The following is a 20473-nucleotide window of genomic DNA, read 5'->3' as shown; positions in this document are numbered from 1 at the left end:
AATGCTGAACACACTTGGATTACAAGGGGGAGGAATGTGTATCGCCCCCACCCCACACACAGTCCCATAGGCATTTTGGGCAGCCGATAAAAAGGGCTTTTCCCTCCCTTCCTTCCCCTTCAGAGAAACACTGAGCATTTTTATCCCCTTATTTCCATGACACGCACATGCTTTGGAATCCATTAATGTGCATTGTTTGTATGGCTCATTTCTTTAGCTGTCAGCTTAACATAATGTTTAGTTTCAATATCAATAGAGGGGAGAGAGGATAGACAGGGAGGGAGCTTTGAGAAAACAATGCATGAACCTGTTAAACTGCACAAGGCAGAGCTGCAGTGGGGAGACCGATTTGCAGGGAGATTATGTCAGTTTATGTTAGAACGTAAGACTCTGGCTTCAACAGCTTATTAATGTTGATCCCGAGATGTCACTGCTCTGATTTGCACCTGTGGTCTTGTCAGGGGAGGGAAAAGGGCTGTTCTTTAAAAATAGCATCTCTTGTCATTTCCCTTGCAGGTTTTAGTCTCATCCATCTGATTGCCACTGGGGTCTCCTGTTTCTTCGGCTCCAGCCTGTTAACGTTTGTGATTTACGTGTATTGCCAGCGCTGCCAGAGGCAGTCCCAGGAGTCCACTGTCATCCACCCAACCACTCCCAACCATCTCCATTACAAGGGCAACACAACCCCCAAGAATGAGAAGTACACCCCTATGGAGTTCAAGGTAGGGTACTTGAGGAGAAATGCCACAAACAGCTTGATACTGCCTACATAAATTCTGTATTCGTGTCATGGTTGGAACTGGGTAGGTCTGTGTTTCTGTGCCCAGCTGATGGCATTATACACGGGGTTGAAAGGGCATTTAGCTGTGCTGTCACAAAGGGGTTAAAAAGCCTCATTACAGCAGTGGGATTTTGTTCTGTTTCACAGTCCTGATGAATGCCAGTCTGGCAAGTACATACCAAGATACTCCAGCCCATTCTGACTATTGAATGTACACAAATTGTCCTCTAAAAAAATCAGTGAGAGCTCAGTTCAGTGCATTGTTAGTGCGTGGTAAGAGGAAATGGAGGGGAGGAAGAATAAAAATGGAAACTTCATTGCACAAATAGCTGGGAAAATGTGCATTGGTAGGATGAGATTTTGGAAATTCTTTGGTAACTGCCAAATTGGAGTGAATGAGAAAGCAGAGAGGGTTCTGCCCCCTTCTATCAGTACTGGACAGAACTTACCCCAGGCAGCTGTGCAGAATTCAGTGACAGCAGCAGAGTGGGAAGCTGAAGCCTTCGGAGATGAGTGCTGAAGTGGCATGTGCTGCTGGCATGTCAGCTTGCCAAAGTGAGCACCATCCGTTATCAGAGCAGATAAAACCCGGGGTGCTGCAGACAATACCCTGAGACAGCAGCACTTCGTTGTATTTGAGTCTCCTGGTGAAGCATGGGATCAGAGCAGTGAGCAGTGGCATGGATGGAGGGGCTTCATGTCACCACAGGAGGAACAGCCTGCCTAGGGTCACTGGAACAGTGTGGAGTGTTATTTGGGACATGAACACAAGCCAGAAGGGAGCCCTGCAGCTGCTTGTTCCTTTGTACAGCTACGTGCTGTTGACATTTTGATAGTCTGCCTCTGCTGGTCGGGCCCAGCTTCTCACTGAGACCCAACAATAAGATCAGTGGTGGAACCGTTGCCACAGTCTAAACTCCCTGGGTGTTAGAGACAGTTTCTATGTAGGAGTTGTGTAATGCTGGGCACAGGACAACTCCTGAAACATGGCTATGATTTGCAGTGTGAATGCACATCAGAAATAAGAGCTTACATCAAATAATTTTAAAAGGGTCAGGGTTGTTTTGCTGTTTTAAAAGAAATCAGTTTGAGCTGGCAAATAACTGACCAGTGTGGTAATAAGAATGTGGTGAAATCCATGTTGGGCATTGCAGCTGCTCAGAGGATCCTGCTGCCTATAAATGCAGTCTCAAAAACACATTTGCTAGCAAGCTTAAGGCTACAGTTGCATACAGTTTAATAAGAGTCCAGCATCATAATGTAAGTCAGCATAGATTTGTGGAAAGTAAATAATGTCAAGCAAATTGGATTCATTTTTTAAATTAAATAAATATTGATCTAGATTGGAGGGAAGCAGCAGACATATCGGGATTTTCAGAGACTTTTATCAAAGTTTCATGGGATGTATTATTCTACACAGTCTGCATATATGGGTTCAGTAATAAATTATTAAGACAGGTAAAGAACAGGGACTTGATCCTGAAAGCTTCAAACTTGCATGTAATCCTTTCAGTTATGGGAGCTGCTGTGGCAAAGTCAATAGGAAGACCCAGATTAAAAAGACTTGCAGGAATAAAGAAATGAGCAAGAGTATTCCCTTGTTTCTTATTTAGCAAACAATAAAGAAAAGAGACAAATTTATTTTTGTGGCCAAAAGCAGGTAGTTAGAGGGTTGGATTTGTATTAACATTTTCTTCATGATTTATACTGTGCTATCATGTGTTGATGCTAAAATAGTCAGAATGGTTAAAATTTAGAAGGATGAGGTTGTTCACAGAACGATCTTGATCAATTGGGTAAATGGGTTATGAAATGCACTATGTCTATGTCAAGTGGTGCAGTGAAGTAGGAGTAATAACAAAGCTAAGCAAAGTTTAAAATAGCAGCAGATTAGTTAATGTAGTGTCAGGAGGGAGTTGACCTTTTTGATAGATCCATCTCTGAATACTTGATCTAGTGTATAGTAACAGTGAGCAGCTGTTAAAGTCTTCTTTCGAGGGACATGAAGAGCTTAGGCATTAGATCAAGTTTTGAAAAGTCTGTTTTATTTAAAGGAAGGCATTAGCTAACTGAGACTGTATGACTTGCGCTGGGGGGAGAAGGGACTTGGACACAAGGAGAGATAGACCAGATGGGGCTTATTTACAGCATGTTAGGAAGTGAAAGAGTTCAAGTGCATAAATCTGCAGTCATTGGACAGACCAAAGCTAAATGTTTAGGAGCAAGGGGCTACTTGCTAAGAAGAACTCAAAGTCATACACTTCAGAGCAGTGAATGAGGCAAAGAGATTTACAGAAAGGGTAAAATCTATTTGTCAGTCTATTGAAGCCTCCTTTTCTCCATTCCTGTTTAGTATTTCCTTCTGCTCACCTTCTCTATTGCCCCTCCTTTTCTAAGCTCTTGGCTGAAAATTTCTCATTTCATACTACAAATCTGTCAGTCCTCAGTGTTCCCTTGAAGCATATAGCATTAATGAAGTAAAAGGAAAGGCTCTGTGTGCTCTGTGCTGTGTAATTACTTATGGAACTTGTTATTAGCCGAGTTTATATTTAGGAATAACTGACAGATTTTTTTAAGGGTCAGGCAGGAGGGAGTTTTTCATGCCTTCAAGGACCATGTGTGGTTTTATTGTGATGCCACACAATTAACATTAAAATGATGGAGAAGCTAAAATTTGCCTTCCTGAAAAGGAGGGTTGGACTGAGCTTGGATATGGGCCTATCTGAATTTAAAATGTGTACGTGTGAAAGAAAGAGGAAGCACCTGAGATTCCAGATTCTAAACCCAAATAAGTTTCTATTCAGCAGATACCAAAAAACCACCGTCCATATTTTTTAATTAAACCAAAAGAATAGTTTTAGGTTTGAATGTGTGTGTGTGCCTGTGTGAAAGACTTAATAAATCCAGGATTAAGGAAATACAGGGTGTGTAGACTACTTTTCAGTAACAGAAAATGATAATACACAGTGACACGATGGTAGCAGAAGGCTGGCCATATGCACAAGTCTATTATTTTCTATTCTTTGATAATAATAAGCCTTCTGCAACCATCTTTAGTTTGTTTTCATCTTGAAATATCTCTACTCTATAACCAGCAGGTGAACACTGTAGAAAGTTTGGCAGTGTTACATTCAAATGTACAGCACTGAATGCAAACTCATAAATCAAGGTAAATTTTATATGAAGGCAGATTTTAATGAAGGAAGTGCTAGCTGATATGAGGCTTGTTGGCCATTTCAGCACAGCAGTGCAGTAATGCAGATCAGATGTAAATACCATACATAATGGTGACCTATTGATCATGTAGCTGATGTTAACTTGCATAGGCAGTGTTTTGCAGAAGCATGTTTTATTTTTGTTGGCTCCTTTTCCCTTCCTGTACTGCTTTCTCAAGAATGATGTGAGGCTATTATTAGCTATTTTAGCCAGGATGCCTTGAAAGATTTCATGCATATGCATTTATCAGCAACATGTTGATTTTGATTTGGTATTCACAGATCGTAGGGGAGAGACCTTTTGGGTCACCTAATAAGCAGTTCATGTTTCATTAATTGGTTGAAGTTCAAACAACACTCTGACAATATTGAAGACTGTGCAGAACAAAAGCATAATGAAATAAAAATTATCTGCTTTTCACATTTTGGCATGATGGGTTACACAACCACCTACAACCTTCCCAGTACTGCCACGCCGATTAGATAATAACTGACTATCAAAGCAGCAAGGGGATTCTCTATTTAACATCTTGCTTCAGCTGCTCCGTGCCTTGTGTAAGTTACTTACCAGAGCTGTGCTGATGGAAAGCCAGATGATCCTGCAGTAGAAGCGGGAGGATGTAGGGTCAAGATTGAGCCCTTGTGAATTAGGATCTCTTGGAACAGCCACACATGGAGAAAGGGTTTGGACTGAACTTCTTCCTATTGCTAAATCCTCTGCCAATAAAGAGAGCCAACATTTTATTCTACGTGGGATTTGGACAAAGACGTCTGCATATTGGTCGAAATCCAAAATTCAGTGGCCTTTGGATCAGGCCAGATGGGATCAGTGAGAAATGTAGGTTTGCAGGATGGTTTTCATGATGATTCTGCAGATTTTCTTTGTGATTGTGCTGGACAGACCTCCCTCTGTCCTTCCTTCCTTCAACACAGCTTCAGTCATGAGTCATGCAGTAAAACCCTGTACTGATGTGTCAGCTAAGCTGAGGAAGCACCTGAGCATTGCATCTTCTCTGGCACCAGCACTGCTGTTGTAGGAACTAAGGGCCAAACACTGAAGCAAAACAATCATTTATGTCAAGGGTTAAATTTATTGTGGGAAAAGATGAGGTGAGAACTGAGTGAGATTGCAGGATATGGCAATGAAAGAAGGAAACTAAGTGTTTGATGTATTGCTTGATATCTGAATTTTCTAGGACATTAGAACAATACACATTAACTTCAGTAGAACTGTGAGTCCTGCACTTGCCTGAAATTATACAGCAAATATAGATGCAGTTACCAGAAAATGGGGGAAACAATCAGTACATCACTTGGACTCTGTATAAATTAGAAGCTGCACTGAATATTTTCTAATGAAGTGAGAACAATGCTGTTGGGAAACAAATGACAGAGTGCAGAGCAGACACCTCCTGCAAAGGACCCCAGGCCCTGTGATCCACACTTCATTACTTATCCCAAATAATTCATGGCAATAAAATACTAACATGGAGAGCTGAGACACAGAAACCAATTATGTCTTTGGAAGATGAATCCTTCTGAATAAAACAACAAGCTGGGTGTTTGGTGTGACTTTCAACCTTGCAAAAATTCTCAAAAAGATGATTAGTTCAGTTGGTTCAAGCATGGTGCTAATAATGCCAAGGTTATTCTGTATGGGCCATTCTCTTGAAAGATGGACTGGATGATCCTTGTGGGTCCCTTCCAGTTCAGAATATTCTGTGATTTTATTCTGTGAAAAAGAAGTAGAGCTTTTAGGATGTAGAAAAGTGGATCTCTGTATGGATTTTAAATGTCTCTCTTTTGGTGATGGCCATTTTCATTGCTGCTGAAAATCACACCTTTTTTATAGAGAGGAGGCAGCCAGTGGTTTAAGTTAAAGCTATTTAAACTGCTGTCAAGTGCCCTAGAGGAATGTTTGTCAAAGTCAACCTTGGTCTCTGAGGATGTTTGCTTCTCCATGGAAAACTTTGTGTTTCAGTGTCCTGCCACTTAATTTGATGTGTTGCTGCTTCAACTAAAATTGGCTAACCCATTTATTTTTTGTGATCACAACACATAGCACTGTGATATAAGCTTTTTTCTTTTCCCAGTGACCCTTTCACTGTGCATCGTTCAAGCCCCAGGAAGTGGCTGTAAAGTTCACATATAAAGCAGTAGTTGATAATACTCAGCGTTATCAAGAAGTTATCAACAGTCTCCCCCAAGTATTTGCTTTAGCTGCATGGTGTAAGCTGATGTAATCAGCTGGGGGGAAAAAAAGTCATACATATATATATATATATATATATATATATACTCATATACACACACGCACAAACACATATATATACTCATATACACACACACACAAACACATATATATACTCATATACACACACACACAAACACACATATATATATATATATAAATAGATTGAAATATAAATTCTGTTCCCAGTGAATTTCATGTTTAACAAAGGCTATTTCCCTTGAACAAAGTGGCATTTAAGAACATTAAGTGCTTGAATGGCAGAGTACGTATTTTTAGTACTTACCATGAGTATAGTATTATTTGAAATAGAATAGTAGGGGCAGGGGGTTGAATTGGCAAAGAAGCATTGTGCCCTTTCTTGTATGATCCTGCAGTTGCAAATATCACTTCAGGGGACTCTTGATTTGCATAATGCCTACTATGAAGGGAAAGCAAGAGAGCTTACTGATGGGGAAAAAAGGATTAAGTGGTGCGTCTCAGTCAAAATCTATTAGTGTCTTTTCTCCCTTTATATCATTGGCTCGAGTCAAATTGAGCAGTCAAGCATGCCTGGAGGTGTGGCTGTCCTGGGATGATTGTGCCCAGAGAGGGATGTGCCTCTCCTCACGCTGTGCCCACCCCATGGCAGCAGGGACTCAGCGGGTTGCTGTGTGTGAGTCACAGATACCGCACTCGCACAGATAAGGTATTTAAGAGTAGGGGAGACTGCCAATTCACAGATGAGCGTTACCTTGCTTCTGCTCCCTCTGGGATACTAAGCAGCTGCTCACAGCAGTCCCCCGATGGGAATTGAGTCCCTGCTCCATCTGCTTTTCATGCAAACCCTTGCTGCTCCCTCTAGGGTAGGAATCCTCACTGTTCCCTTTTCCCCACCATTTTTAAGAGACTCTGGCATTTGAGTTGACTTTTCGTTTTTAAGCCATGTTAAGAAGTTTAGACACTGTGGTGCTTCATAGTAATCCTGTCATGTTTTTCTCTTTATAGGCTCAGCCTTCTCTGCTCCCTCTTTAGAACCAGGCATAGCTCCTCTACAGCCAGGTTAGGGATATGGTCCATGCCCTGCCTTCTCACAGGCTAGATCATCATGGATGCTCACAGGAGCCTTTCTTTGGAGTTGTATTACTGCAGCTGTGATAATCTGTTTGTAGGCAGACAAGTTTTGGTTTGTTTTTAATTAGATCAATGAGTGTAGCTGGAAAATCTGGCAGGTTTTTGAACATGTGAGCTGCTGTTTCGGAACTGAAGACAGACAGATGTGTTCTAAAGTTTATCTGATTTTTCCAGCTACACTAATTGATCTAATGACTGATACTACCTCTTTCTTGCAATTTTCCCCTTTCCTAATTTCTCTGAGGTTGACATGTACATGCCTGCACCCACTCAGCTGTGCTGGAAGAATAATTAATTGAAGAACTACAGGAATGGGCATAATAAAATTGCAGTGGACTTGCTGCTGCTTACTTACATGACTTCCCTCTACTGGTCAGCAGAGGAATATTTCGAATATACCCTTTCCTCATTTGCTAGAAGTTAATGGTCCTCCCTTGGTCCAGGTGCTTCTCTCGTTTTGTCGCCTCGAAGCTCTGGCTAGAAGTATTATGTATGTTAGCTGAACCAGGAAATCCTCAGTGCCACCAAGATGTGCAGGAGGAATTAGTTATGTGTTTGCAGAAGACTTTAAAAGGAGCCATGAAAGAGGTAGGGAGCTAAAGTAAAGGGAGAGGGTAATATTAGACAAACAATATCAGAAAACATATAACCTTTGTGCTACACTTGGAGACGAGCTGCCTTGCTATTCTTCTTGAACAGTTCCACTTGCAAATAATAACCCTTAATAACTCTAATAATTCTTAAGTAGAGTTGTAAAGAAGTTGAGCTACGTGCATACAAAATAAAGATAGCTGTGTCAGTATTCAGGACTAGAGCTCCAAACACTTTCCAGAGTGTTTGGCAGCTCTGAGTGAGGATAGATTAAATACCTCAGCTTTTTTTTTCTGGACCATGACCACCCAGTCCTGAAGAGCCATTGAGAGCTCAGGGCTGCTCAGGATGCACTGGCTGCTGCCACAGCATGGACTGCACAGGCTGGGGCAACACTACAGCCACGGCCACTATTCTTGATGCATCATTTATATATGCACGAGTGGTTTGGCGTAGGGGAAGCAGGAGTAACTCTGCCCACACTCCTATACAGCTGGGGGAATCCTCATTAAGTCAGCTCTAATATCATCCTGAGATTTGGCACAAAGCATGTGAATAAAGGAAAGAACTGAAAATCTGTGGATGCAGGAATCTAGATGGACTGTATCCCAGAGCCTCTGAGAACCAGCTAATGAACAACTCCAATTACCTTTACAAATATCAGGGACCTTAGGCAAACCCCCAGTGCCCTGAATTGCAAAGGTAGTACAAAAGTGTTAGTGAGAAAGCAGGCCAATTTCTGCCCTGCTAATTGAGTCACTGTTAAGCTACAGAAGTCCAATGCATTAAAGTCACACAAGTAGCTCCAGTAAGTCTGTGTGGGAAACGTCAGTTGGATTTGGGGATAAGACAAAACATCTGTGAGCATACGGCCCGGGCCCACAGTCGTTAGAGAAAGCCTAGACCTTCCCCATTCAACCAAGCACATCAATGGGGTGTTAAATCCTGCTCCATCTGTAAAATTTGGCAGTCAGGGCCATACTAGAGAGTGAAACCAGGAGAAACAAATGGGATTGACTCGACTGTGCTTTCAGTTAGAGCAGCGGAAACTCATTGAAACAAATCTGTGTCAGTATTAATATGCAGGAAGATCTGAATTAATATTTGAGAGGCAACATATCACATATCTCGATGAAATGAAAGGTGGTTCAGCTGAGCTGACAGCTGAGCCAAGACCTAATGCTGAGCAGGGAGAAATCAAACATAATCACTTTTTGCACAGAGTTTGAGCTGCAGATTCTCAGCTGGTTAAAAATGTAGCTTCACTTGTCAATACATCTAAAGAAAAGAGGGTGGTATTGGTGTCTTAAATAATCTTGTGATGTGTAAATAGAAATTGGCTTGGACAGGAAGGCTGCTGTAGAGATTGAAACCTGGCTAATGGACTGTGAAGATCGGGCAATTGTTGATGGGAACAAACAGGGCTATGGGGAGGAGTTGTTTGGGGCACTGCAAGCAGTAATGCAAGGTTTGGCTTTATTTAATATCTTCATTAACGAGCTTGGAGAGAGTGCAGTCAGAGTGTTAATTAAATGAGCAGAAGATATTAAACTGGGAGGTGTGTCCAAAAAACAGCCACTGGTATAGAAATAATGGAAAATGACCTGAGGAGGTTACAAATGTAGAGAGGAAATAACAAGGTGAGAGGCAACGTGGGGAGAAAACAAAGCAATCCTGAGGAAAATAATAAAAAAGAAGCTATTTAGAGGGTGGGAGAATTTGGAAAGCAGTAAGACTATAAGAGACTGAATGGAGTTAGCAGATGGCAAATTGGGGCCAGTTTTTACTTTTATTTTTATTTTTACTACTTCTTTTTTTACCACTGCAGTTACACCTTTGCAATTCTCAGTCTAAATGCAGCTCTGTGGGCTGGCACAAGGCTGCACGACTTGTGCTGATGATTCACCAGAACGAGCAGCTCTGAGGCCATCCAAAAGCTCAGGGCTGCTTGCTCCAGTATGAGTGCAGTGAGGCAGTGGGAGCTGCCTCCCCAGATAGCCCCAGACTACTTACCATCAGCCCAGTGCTCCCAACCATCATCTGCACCCAGAATGACTATTAATGCCAGTTCTAAAGGGTCATGCCCTTTAGAAAGATTATGCCTCTGGTGAATTTGTCTGAGTACTGGAGTATGTGCAGGCTCAGGTGCTGTAGCTGAGGTGCTGAGCCTCTCTAGTAACACTCTGGTGTGTGTGGGACATTCACCAAGGCACAGGAGTGCAGCGAGGAGACAGTTTACACCTTCCCACACAGCTGAGATCATGTCTGCTATACCCTGTGCACCAGCTATATTGGGAAGCAGTTGGGGCAGCCTTGAATTCCTCTTTGTGTCTGGACACCATGTCATGGGTGTTGCTACCAGCAAATCATAGGCAAGCCGGGGCTAAATTGCAAGCCTTAGGCTAGACACCTGCCCTTGCCAGTGGGAAGATTTCCATTACCTCCTCAGACTTCAGTTTCCAGTTCAGAAAAATACTTCAGTTTGCCTTACTATTACATGCAGTTTGTTTTGCCATCTTACTCATCTGCTTGAAGTCAGAGATGTGCCAAAGCATCCTTCTGACAATGGTCCTTTATGTTGCCAACTCTGAAGGGTTTTATAAGTTTACAATGGCAGTAATATAACTTCACTCCCTCCTAAATGCAAGGATAAAATAGCTATTTTCAAACAGCTATAGATAACTTTAGCTATTCATTTCTGATAATTGGATGTTAGTTCTATTGTCAACCTGAGCACATCTACAGATGCTGCCGTCATTTGGGGATTGTTTAATTTATTTACCAATAATAGTGAACAAAGACTCTCCAGTCTAAAAATATGGTAAGCTTCCATCCAAAAAGAACATGCAATCATAAGTTTAGTGTCCCAGTGGGATTTTTTTGTATCTCTTTTTGAGATGAATAACCGTCTTATATAGAAAATAGGTTCCTCATCTGTACATCTACACTTCACTGTAAATCCTGCAAACAGCCTTATTGAATTCATCAGGAAAAAACTCACTATATAAACCTTGGGCACTGCTTCCTTTGACTTCATGTAGGCAGAGCTTAAGAGGTTTTATAAAAGCATCAGGTGAGATAGTTTGCTTGGCTTAAGACACTAAACAAATTATAAAGAAAAATCAGAAAAAGGAATCATTCAAGTCTTAAAAATCACTCCTAGCTTGGAGTAAATACATGGGTCTCATAAGGTCTTTCTGGCAACTTTCCATCTTTCCAGGGTTATGTGTAATTCTTAGCTCGAGAGGCACAGCAGTGTTGTGGCATCCAGTTGATCAGAAGAAAGGGAGCATGTGGGTGGGCCAGACGTCATGTATTTTCTTGGTGTCAGTTATTGCCAAAAGAGGTTATTTTAGTTGTATGGTTTATTTTGTTGAAACATGATTATTATGCTAATTATTCCCAAATTTACTGGTTAATTATAATTCCGAGGTCTCTGCCCTGGTACTTCCAGAGATGTACAAGCTTTGGGAAATGTTTCATAATATTAATATATTTCCACAACCCTGAGTCATTTGGCTAATGTTCCTACAATGCAAAAAGTAACATCCTTTAACAAGAAGGCATGGTTAGCTCCATGAAACAGCTGATCTGCATCAAAAAGGCATTTTGCTCAATCTGATTTCACTGCAAGGAGCAAATGGCTTAAAATGGAGTACAAAAAACCTAAATGTTGGATCTTGGTTTCATTACATCATTGCACAATTCCCTTATCCTTCCATTTTCCTGGGGAATGAGGGGGTGTAAAGGCCATCCCACTTTGCTACAGGAGGTCTGTTGGATGCTGTTCCATGGAAAGTTGGAAAGGTTGCCTCACTTCTTTCAGGGATAATTGTGTGATTGAGTTCAGCAGGAGTGTTGTCCTTGATTTCTGCAGCGGAAGCATGAGGGATGCAGATGGGCTTCATTTGGATTACTAAGAGGAATGGGCTGGCTATAAAGTTGCTGTCTGCTCCCTGGACCTGATTTTAGACCTTCTCCTGTGCTCACAGTGGATGACCAGGGTTGGCAGCGATTGGAGTTGTTACCCCTGGTTCCTTCATGCCTGCACTCATTCTGAGATGAAGGAGAGGGGAGGTTTTTCTCTGTAGTACACTGGGACGTTCAACATTACAAACAAACTTCCAAGGTAGAAACTTAAACCTGTGCAGCCCTAGCACAGGCAGCACATCTCTGATGAGCCATGGGAAGGTGTGCACTGCATTGTTCAGCCTATTCAGAGATTGAAGTGGTGGTAACCATAAACATTGAAAAATATGGTTTGAAGATGCTCAGGGAAAGTCACCCAAATTTTTTTCTCTTTTACCTTTTTAAAAAGGAAAATGTCATGGGTGGGAAGTAGAAGAAGTGAAATTATGCCTGTTCACAGAAAAATAGTGGAGAAACTGTGAGGCTGGGGGAAGTTGTCCTTGCTCACTGACTTCACTGGGATTGTGGTGCTGCATAGCTGGTGAAGATTAACCTACAAAACTCTTGGGAAACTTGCTGACTCTTCCTCCACAACCCCCAAAATAGAAAGGAAGATCTGGAGCTTAGACAGAATGCTGAGTTCTGAAAAGCTGAGTGCTTTCTACATGAGCAGATTAAAGAAATCTTGCCATCATATGTTACCCTGTGGGAACTACATTATGGCCCTGATTTTGGTATTTGTTGTATTAGTATCAGATGCATTTATAAGTATGATTTTCACTTTTGCTTCTCAAAAATATATGGACTTCAACTGGGAGTGAGGAGATGCTCATCTACTTTTTAAATCAAGTTTTGAAATTTTCCTGACTGTATATTCAAAATTGAAACATTTGATCTGTTTATATGTGTAAGAAATGTTTACACAGCTTATACTTGCAGCTGTAGGTTGGGAATTGGGAGTAGTACTGGAAGTCCCATACTGTTATGTGTAAAGATGTTTTGATACATCTGGGAGAATGTAAGCAAGTAGGTCAGTGGATAATGACTTAATGATTTGGAGCAGAGGCTGAATTTGGGGAAGTAGTGGCAAGGCCTTGCTGGAGAAAAAGGAACAAATGGAAAATCTGAATGATGATTTAGGCTAAAAATATCAATGGAGAAAGCTGAACAAAGTTAAATGTATGCATATGGTACAATAGGGTCATGCTTAACACACCCAGCACTCGGCTGTACCTGGGAGAAGCAGCCTGTGAGTGCATGTGAGTGCTCTGCCTCTGGTGTGAGCTGGGGCCAGAGCCCCACACAAGGCAGGGATCTGTGACCCTTCCCCTCAGACTCCTCCACTTCCAACTGCAAACACACTTGCATGAGTGATCAGATTGTTCATAATGACATAAATATTGAAATATTCAGGATTCTGTTGTGCTTGGCATGGACATGCAATTCACCAGCAACAAGATTGGATCTCTTGGTAAATTGACAGATCAATACAATGGAGCAAGCTGCTGCTCTTTTACATTCTGTTAAAGCCATAACCATCTTAGTCCATCTGAAAATATCCCTGCTTGACAAAGCAGAGATCCTGGGTCAGAGATTCTTTAAAATTTTATTGATCACATGCCAATGCAGCCTAGTAAAGTGTCATTTAAAGAAAGCAGTGAAAGTTGGGCCAGCTTTTGAGTGAGCCACTTGGCTAAATTAGAGCATGCTGGTGGCTTTCCTTCTGCTAACAGGCCCTTGAATTGAGGTTAGTGGTGAACAGACCAAAAGAAACAAATTATATCAGCAATACCAGGATGTCATGGCTCATACTATAAAGGAAGAAGCAGGTAAAAGAACCAATTGTTGGTTGAATGGAGTACTTGTCCTAAGCACATTCCACAGGTTTTCATATTAGCTCAGTCTGGCCTCACTTTTTGTGTGGAATATTATGCTTGCACAAATACCAGAAGCTTCTTTCTTCGCAAGTCAGGATAGGATCAAAATGAGGGCCTGAAATGCATTTTCCTTGGTGTTTGGAATCTATCATGTGTATGGCACAGAGATTTTGCCACAAGTAATTTGCAGCAGTAAGCATTGATCAGGCTTTTGGTTCTTTCTGCTTACTGAGCAGACTGTTGTAAAAGGTTGTAGTTGCTGGCAAGGGCAGTCAGTAGTGTTTGATGTGAGAGGAAGCAGCCAATAAGAGGAAGATACAGGAAAAGTGTCATGGGTAGGGTCTGGAGGTGCTCAGATGACTGACACGTCTGTCACCCTGGAGGGTGCAGGGTAGTGGTGCAGGAGGGCTCAGGTTGCAAAGGCAAGGCTCTTTTCCTTCCCTGAAACCTTTGGTGATGACAGCCAGAGCTGGCTGGGCTGCTTCAGTCAGACAAGTCCCTGCAAAATCACCAAAGGACTGTCCCTTCTAAGAGGACTTGCTAGGTGTTGTCTTCAGGAAGCACTTCTTGGCCCTGGTGGTATTGGGGACCTGGCTCGGTGGGACTGAGGGGATGAGACACTGGCAGGAGTTGGGCTGGGAGCCAGGATCTGATCTGTGTTGGTTTTTGTGATTAGCTGTACTTGTGCTTTAGTGACAACTCTCACCTTTCCTGTTGGGACTCATCAGTATTGCTGGGGGCATCCATGGGTGCAGCAGGCTGCTCCCATCCCACAGAACTCCAGTGAGTTCAGGCTGTCAGAAGGCTCTGACTTCAATGGCATAACCCACACAGCAGTGGGGAAACGCCTTCAAAAAGGAAAATTGTTGGCCATGTCTGTATTGTCACTGTGAAGAGATGCAGGATGAGAGCAGGGGTTAAAACTCTGAGTAAAGCAGCACAGGAATCGACCCAGAGAGATTAAATGCAACCTCTTCTCCTGCAGTGAATGCATGAGTGTGCCTGTGTACATCTCTAAATTTCACTGCTGCCTAATTTCCCTTCTACAAAATATCAACCAATTTCTAGTGCCAAGGAACCTAATCATCTGTTTATTAAAATGAGACAGACAATACGTTTGTGGGGGGAAGTGCTAAGGCAGCGCACATTGATCATGCTGATTTAGGACAGTACTGCCATCGCAGCATTTCCAGAGACAAATTCTTTGCAGCTAATTGCATTATAAATTCCACTAAACCATTTTATGAGGTATTTCCCTACGATATAAGCCCTCCATCAAAAATAAAACCAAAAAGAGCAAATGACCGGTTGTGGGGTTTTTCCTAAGAGAGTATTATATGAACATAAGAAGAGAGAGAAAGAAAAATGCAAATCATGTTAATTAATTGCTAAATCTGTTGTAATGGTCCAGTTTCAAATATTGTGGAACATTTTCCATCTCAAAGCCAAAGAAGTTGAGTCCTGAGGCCTTTGTCCTCAGATCAAGATGGTCCTGAGCTATTGCAGGTCAGGATTTTCATCTCACTAAGTTTCAGAGGTGGCAATCCTGTCATGTCATGAATCTTAACCAACCCAGACAAGGCCTGGATGCTGGACCAGCTTCAGGAGAGTCCAAAGAAACTGTGGCAGTGGGACTCACCTTCTTCATCTTCCTTCCTGCTGTGGCCATGGAGTTACAGTGCCAGCAGTGGGTATCCTGGACTAGGAACATCAGTAGGAAACAGCAGCCATCATGTACAGCCAGTGTGAGCACCGGTGGGGCTCACCAGAGAGCAACTCTCCCAAATATTCAGTGGTAGTAGGTAGTAAAGTGCCTTTTTACAGGGAATCTCAAACTTTGTTTTTCTCAAGCTGGGTCAGAAGACACGGAAGCACAGAGCAGTTAATTGGATTTCCCAGGGAAGCATAGCAAGCACTGGAGGACTGAGGCTGGCTTCCTAGTTTCCCAGCCTCCAGCACAAAGCAGCAGACTGTTGGCCACACTAGCTTAATATTTCTTTGGGTGACTGGGAGCAAAGCATGACATTTCCTTTTTTACTTTCATATTGAAAGGCACAGCTTCTCATTTCTTGAAGCATGCCTATATAAATTCTCTCCTTAGGTCCTACAAGTGTTGTGCTGTGGGATCAATGTAGGGAGTCCAGGCAGGGGGAGATGCCAGTCAGACCAGGAGGGGACTGGGTCTCCTCCAGTTTTCATGTATGAGATATTTCAGGCAGTGCTCATTTCTGAAAAACTTATTTGGTGGTTCAGCAATTGGGAAATTTCTTTGCCAGGGTAGCTCTGTCACAGGAAAGCTTTTCCTCCTAACATCTTGTATGAAATTGGGAGTTGTTAGTTCCCAAGGTAGCCGTAGCTGTCAGTCTGCTGATTAGAAGAAAATATTTTCTTTTCTTCTTCCTCCTCTCCCCCTCCCCATGCAGAAAAATGATTTGATTACAAAGAAATAGGGAGATAAATGTACTGCCTGTGGGCTTGCCTTTGAGCCCAGGGTAGCTGATCCTTTCAGTGGTCACAGCTGGGATGTGGATAAACCCTGACTGTGCAGTGGGCACATCACAGGGTGAGACCCTGCTCCCAATCTGTAGGGAACCCACTGCTGTCAGGTCACCCTGCTGCTGCTGGGCTGGGGGGACAGAGAAATTTCCTTCCCCAGAAATTTCCATCTGCATCTGCCTTCAGGCAGAACAGAGATTTCTCACCTTGCTGACAGAGCCTCTTTGCCTGAAGTTCAATGGGTCGAGTAAAGCTGAAGGAGCTGGATAGTTCATGGACTCGAGCATTAGTTAATTAGTTCTCACCTTGCCCTGAGCTGGGTGAGGCATGAGGTGTTTGTCTCAAGGGGGAACTGAGGCGAAGTGGTTCATCACTAAAGGAGCATCAGCTCATGCCTGAACAACCATTAGGGCCCAGAACAACCATTAGGGCCCAGGACTAGCTGGCTCATTAGACCTCTCCATCTCTGCTCCTGACAGGAGAGATGCTCACACTCTCTTTAAATGTGCTATTAATTAAATGTTCCCTGAAGATAAGGATGCTGTAGCAGCACGCCTGGTGTTGACTCCCAGATCAAAGGAGTGAGTTCCCTGCACAACAGACATTAAAGGTGCACTTTGGAGTGACACAGACCAGAGATAGGCATAAGAAATTTAAGCCGAGGTTAGGTGAAAAAACTGTGATAAAAGTATCTCAGACAAATTCACAGAAATCAGATGACTGTGAGGTAGGAGAAAGTTCCATAGAATTACTGCACACATACACACAAAGTGTGATTTTATACATAGGTAACAGCTGGCATAGCAACGGGCTTTAATCTGGGGAGAGGGGGACATCTGCTTGTTGGTGGGAAGAGGGGAGGGAGAAAAAAAAAACATTTCTAAATTTTTCTGGTAAAATGGGCATTTGTCATTCTCATTTTTTATGTTATTGTTTCCGACAATTGTTACGTGGTTGTTAAATTTTTTGAAGTAATTTTAGATTTTCCAAAAGTGACCATGATTTGTTACTTATACTGTAGCTTACAGAAGTGACACACTTAATATCGGGGGGTCCAAACCTGGATATCTACCAATGGAGATGGAGATCAGGTAAATGCACACCTGCTCTTCCAAAGAGGAAAAGCTGCCGTTTGGCACCTGGTTTGAGAGGGAGCCACAGGCTGTACCATGAGCATTTAGGACGAGGTTAGAACTGAGCGCTGCCATTAATGCCAACCTTCGTGTAGGCCCAGCATGGCTTTGTGTGACAATGGTGTTCAGACAGCACGCCATCCACCGGGAGACTCCGTGTCCCTGGAGAAGGCTCGGGGTCCATCCCCAGCAGCAGCTGAGCTCAGGGCCACTGAGGGAGACCTGGCAGGAGCTGTGGTCCCCAAGCCCAGCCCGTAGCGAGTGCGAGGTGCCAGCTTGCTCTCCCAGACGGAGGGAAGGTGGTGGTGGCCACAGCAGAGTCCGTGCTGGAGAAGGCAGGTGAGAGGGAGGTACCTGCAGGTAGAAAAGAGTAATTGTGTGGCACTGTGGCCATGGCTGTCATCTCCTCTTCTCTTTTACAGACACTTAACAAGAACAACTTGATACCAGACGACAGGACCAACTTCTACCCGCTGCAGCAAACCAATGTGTACACAACAACCTATTATCCCAGTACACTGAATAAATATGATTACAGGCCCGAGGCCTCCCCTGGAAGGACCTTTACCAACAGCTGATGATGGACAGATCCTATGGGACTGTATAACTTCCTATATGATTTTTTTAAAATTGATTTTATGGACCAAATACCGGCCCAGATTCTAGATGTAAATATTGTACAGTAGGGTCTCTTTTTTTCTTTGGTTAATTGTGTTTCTTGTAAACAGCACATCTCCTTACAAGGACAAAAATTCAAATGGACCATTCTTCAGAGCTTTTGTGGATGTTTGTCTGGAGATGGCTCTTCCACTGCAACTGTTCATGGCTGGAAGGTCAGTGTGCTGCCCAAGGCTGAGGTTGTTGAGGAAGGGGCTGTGTGCTGGGCTTGGTGGCCACTGAGCAGCCACACAACACAGGGAGCACACCAAGCACGGCAAGAGGTGGCTCCTGGAGCAGGGCTGGATGCATCCTTCCTGAGCCAGGACAGCAGTGGTGCGCTGGATGACACACAGCTCATGGGACAGGAACAGGCCAAACAGGACTCCATCATGCCAACAACTTGAAGAACATTTTCTTTTTCCTTTTTTTTTTCTTAATTTTTGATTTTTTTATGTTTCTGAGGAAAAAAAAAAAAAGTAGTAACTTTCTAGGGCAGTGTTCCCTGTATCTTCAACAGAATCTTTTCATATTACAGGAAATACTCTCTGCAGCCTTCTTTGGTAATATGCAGTTCAGCTGATGAGAAACAACACACAAACGAAGTGCATTATCCAAAGAAGCTTTCCAGAATGTTTCCAATCTTAATTAAAGGAAAATTATACAGGCAGTGAGACACTGAGAAAAGTAAATGTTGGAATAACATTGGAGACATGAACTTGGAGTGCCTAACAAACAAAGATGTTTATATCACTGGAAAAAGAGATGTGATGATTGCCGCACAAGAGCCATGGGCTTTTTTTCTTTCTTCCTTTTTCTTTTCTTCCTAGACAGTGTTAACTCTTTTTGTTCTAGCTTTGATCCTGATTGTGTCTGCCATGAGAGGCAACTTTAGAGGCCATGCTCTTCTTGTGGGAAATCACCATGCTTTGGGGTAATATTTCCTCTTGGTTTATTTCTGGGTTTTAGTTCATATACTTTCAAAAAATGAGTGATTCTGACAGGGGAAAAGTATTTTTTAAAGGAATGTTTCCATAGTCTGACATGACCCAGAAAGTCTGCTGCACATTCTTATAGCGTCTTCCAGTCAGTACTGTCTGAAATAGTAACACAGCTGAGTAATGTGCATTGTTTGCTGATATTTCTTTAATTTTTCTGAGAAAAAACAACCCAACAAACAAATGCTGCTGCAGCTATTGAAGTAAATTGGAGCAGTAGCATTATTAAACAGTATATCCAGCCTTGAAATGTAATTTTGTGTATGTGTGTGACTGTGTCTATAAGAACTGTATTAGTCTGGTGCAGAAGCCATGTTGTCTACAACCAGATGTTTGTCTGACATAACTGTTTGGCAAAAAGAAAACTTATTGCTGGTGCTTAATGTACAACTACATCCAGTGTGTTAGCAACGTGAACAAGTTCACTGCTGTTATCATTCAGTGTTTCTAAATATTTATGATGAACTCCTGACGCTAAGTATTATAGAATGTCGCAATACTGAGCATGAGATGAAAGTACACCCTGAAATACGCATGAGCTCCACGTGGTGCTGAGCTTGGCTTTGTTGTCTGCACCTTCCCCGAGCAGTGCCCTGCCGGTGCCTGGTCCCGGCTGGGTCTGCTCGCAGCAGTCCTGTCTGTCCCCGCTTGGTTTCAGATTTCGCTGTGAGCTGACATCGGTTGTTTCTCAGTGCTGTTCCTTTGCAGTTGCTTGTTTGGAAGCCCAGCTTGGGCCGTGTCCTCAGCTCTTTCACGTAGGCAGCTGGTAGGAAATGAAAGCCTGTGTTGCTCGTGACAAGTATATTGCTTTTCCTGCGAGGAAGAGCCAAGGTGACTCTGCAAGCCTGTGTGTTACAGCGGTTTGACCAGAGGGCAAGTATAAAATAGCCTCCCATTTTTAAATTACTTTGTTTGACTTCAGTTTGCAGTGATTGAAAGCTGTAGGGATATTTGTAATAAAGTGGGGTTATTAGCACTGCCACGACGACACCTTAGGCTCAGCAGTGCCCATCATTTTCAGCAGCTGCTTTTCTTATTTAGCAGCTCATCCTGTTTCTGCTCTGGTCTCACCAGGTCAAATAGATGGGGCAGAGGGAGAGAGAGGGATGCCCTTAAAGAGATTTTAAGCAGCAGAGTCAGGAGCTGATGCAGACCTAGAAGCCTGTCTGAAGCACCTGCTGCAGCTCTCCAAGTTCAGCAGCCTTGAACCCCCAGCAGCACAGCCAGGCAAGAGCAGCTGGAACAGAGCAGGATCATCAGGGAAGCAGGATAGCACTGGTGGCAGATAGCCTTCAGAGAGGCTCTTCCCAGGCCCCTAAATCCCATCTGAGGAGTGATGACTTCGTGCCTTGTGCCATAACGGGTTCACCCTGTCTCACTGAATTTCCACATACCCCACAGCAATATTTAAAATCCTGACTCAAAGTAGTTCTAACAAGTATGTAGCCCAAG

At 42.9% G+C, this 20473-nt stretch overlaps 1 protein-coding gene across 2 annotated transcripts in view; it reads left to right on the top strand.

Moving 5' to 3' along the window:
* SEMA5B (semaphorin 5B) overlaps positions 1-19276 on the top strand; it is a 188271-nt gene extending 168995 nt beyond the window's left edge. The window contains exons 22-24 of one of the 2 annotated variants that reach the window (XM_014871767.2): positions 517-722; positions 17255-17324; positions 17789-17932. In XM_014871767.2, the coding sequence (XP_014727253.1) occupies positions 517-722; positions 17255-17324; positions 17789-17796 (284 nt within the window). In that variant the 3' untranslated portion in view covers positions 17797-17932. Of the gene's footprint in view, positions 1-516; positions 723-17254; positions 17325-17788 lie in introns of both variants that reach the window. The other variant, XM_014871766.2, reaches the window with a different exon arrangement.
* Positions 19277-20473: the final 1197 nt, after the last annotated feature.

The sequence above is a fragment of the Sturnus vulgaris genome, chromosome 7 (assembly GCF_052056855.1).
Source record: "Sturnus vulgaris isolate bStuVul1 chromosome 7, bStuVul1.hap1, whole genome shotgun sequence".
In the NCBI taxonomy this organism is placed as follows: Eukaryota; Metazoa; Chordata; class Aves; order Passeriformes; family Sturnidae; genus Sturnus; species Sturnus vulgaris.
Note: the sequence above shows the minus strand (reverse complement) of the source record. Positions and strands in the feature narration are given on the sequence as shown.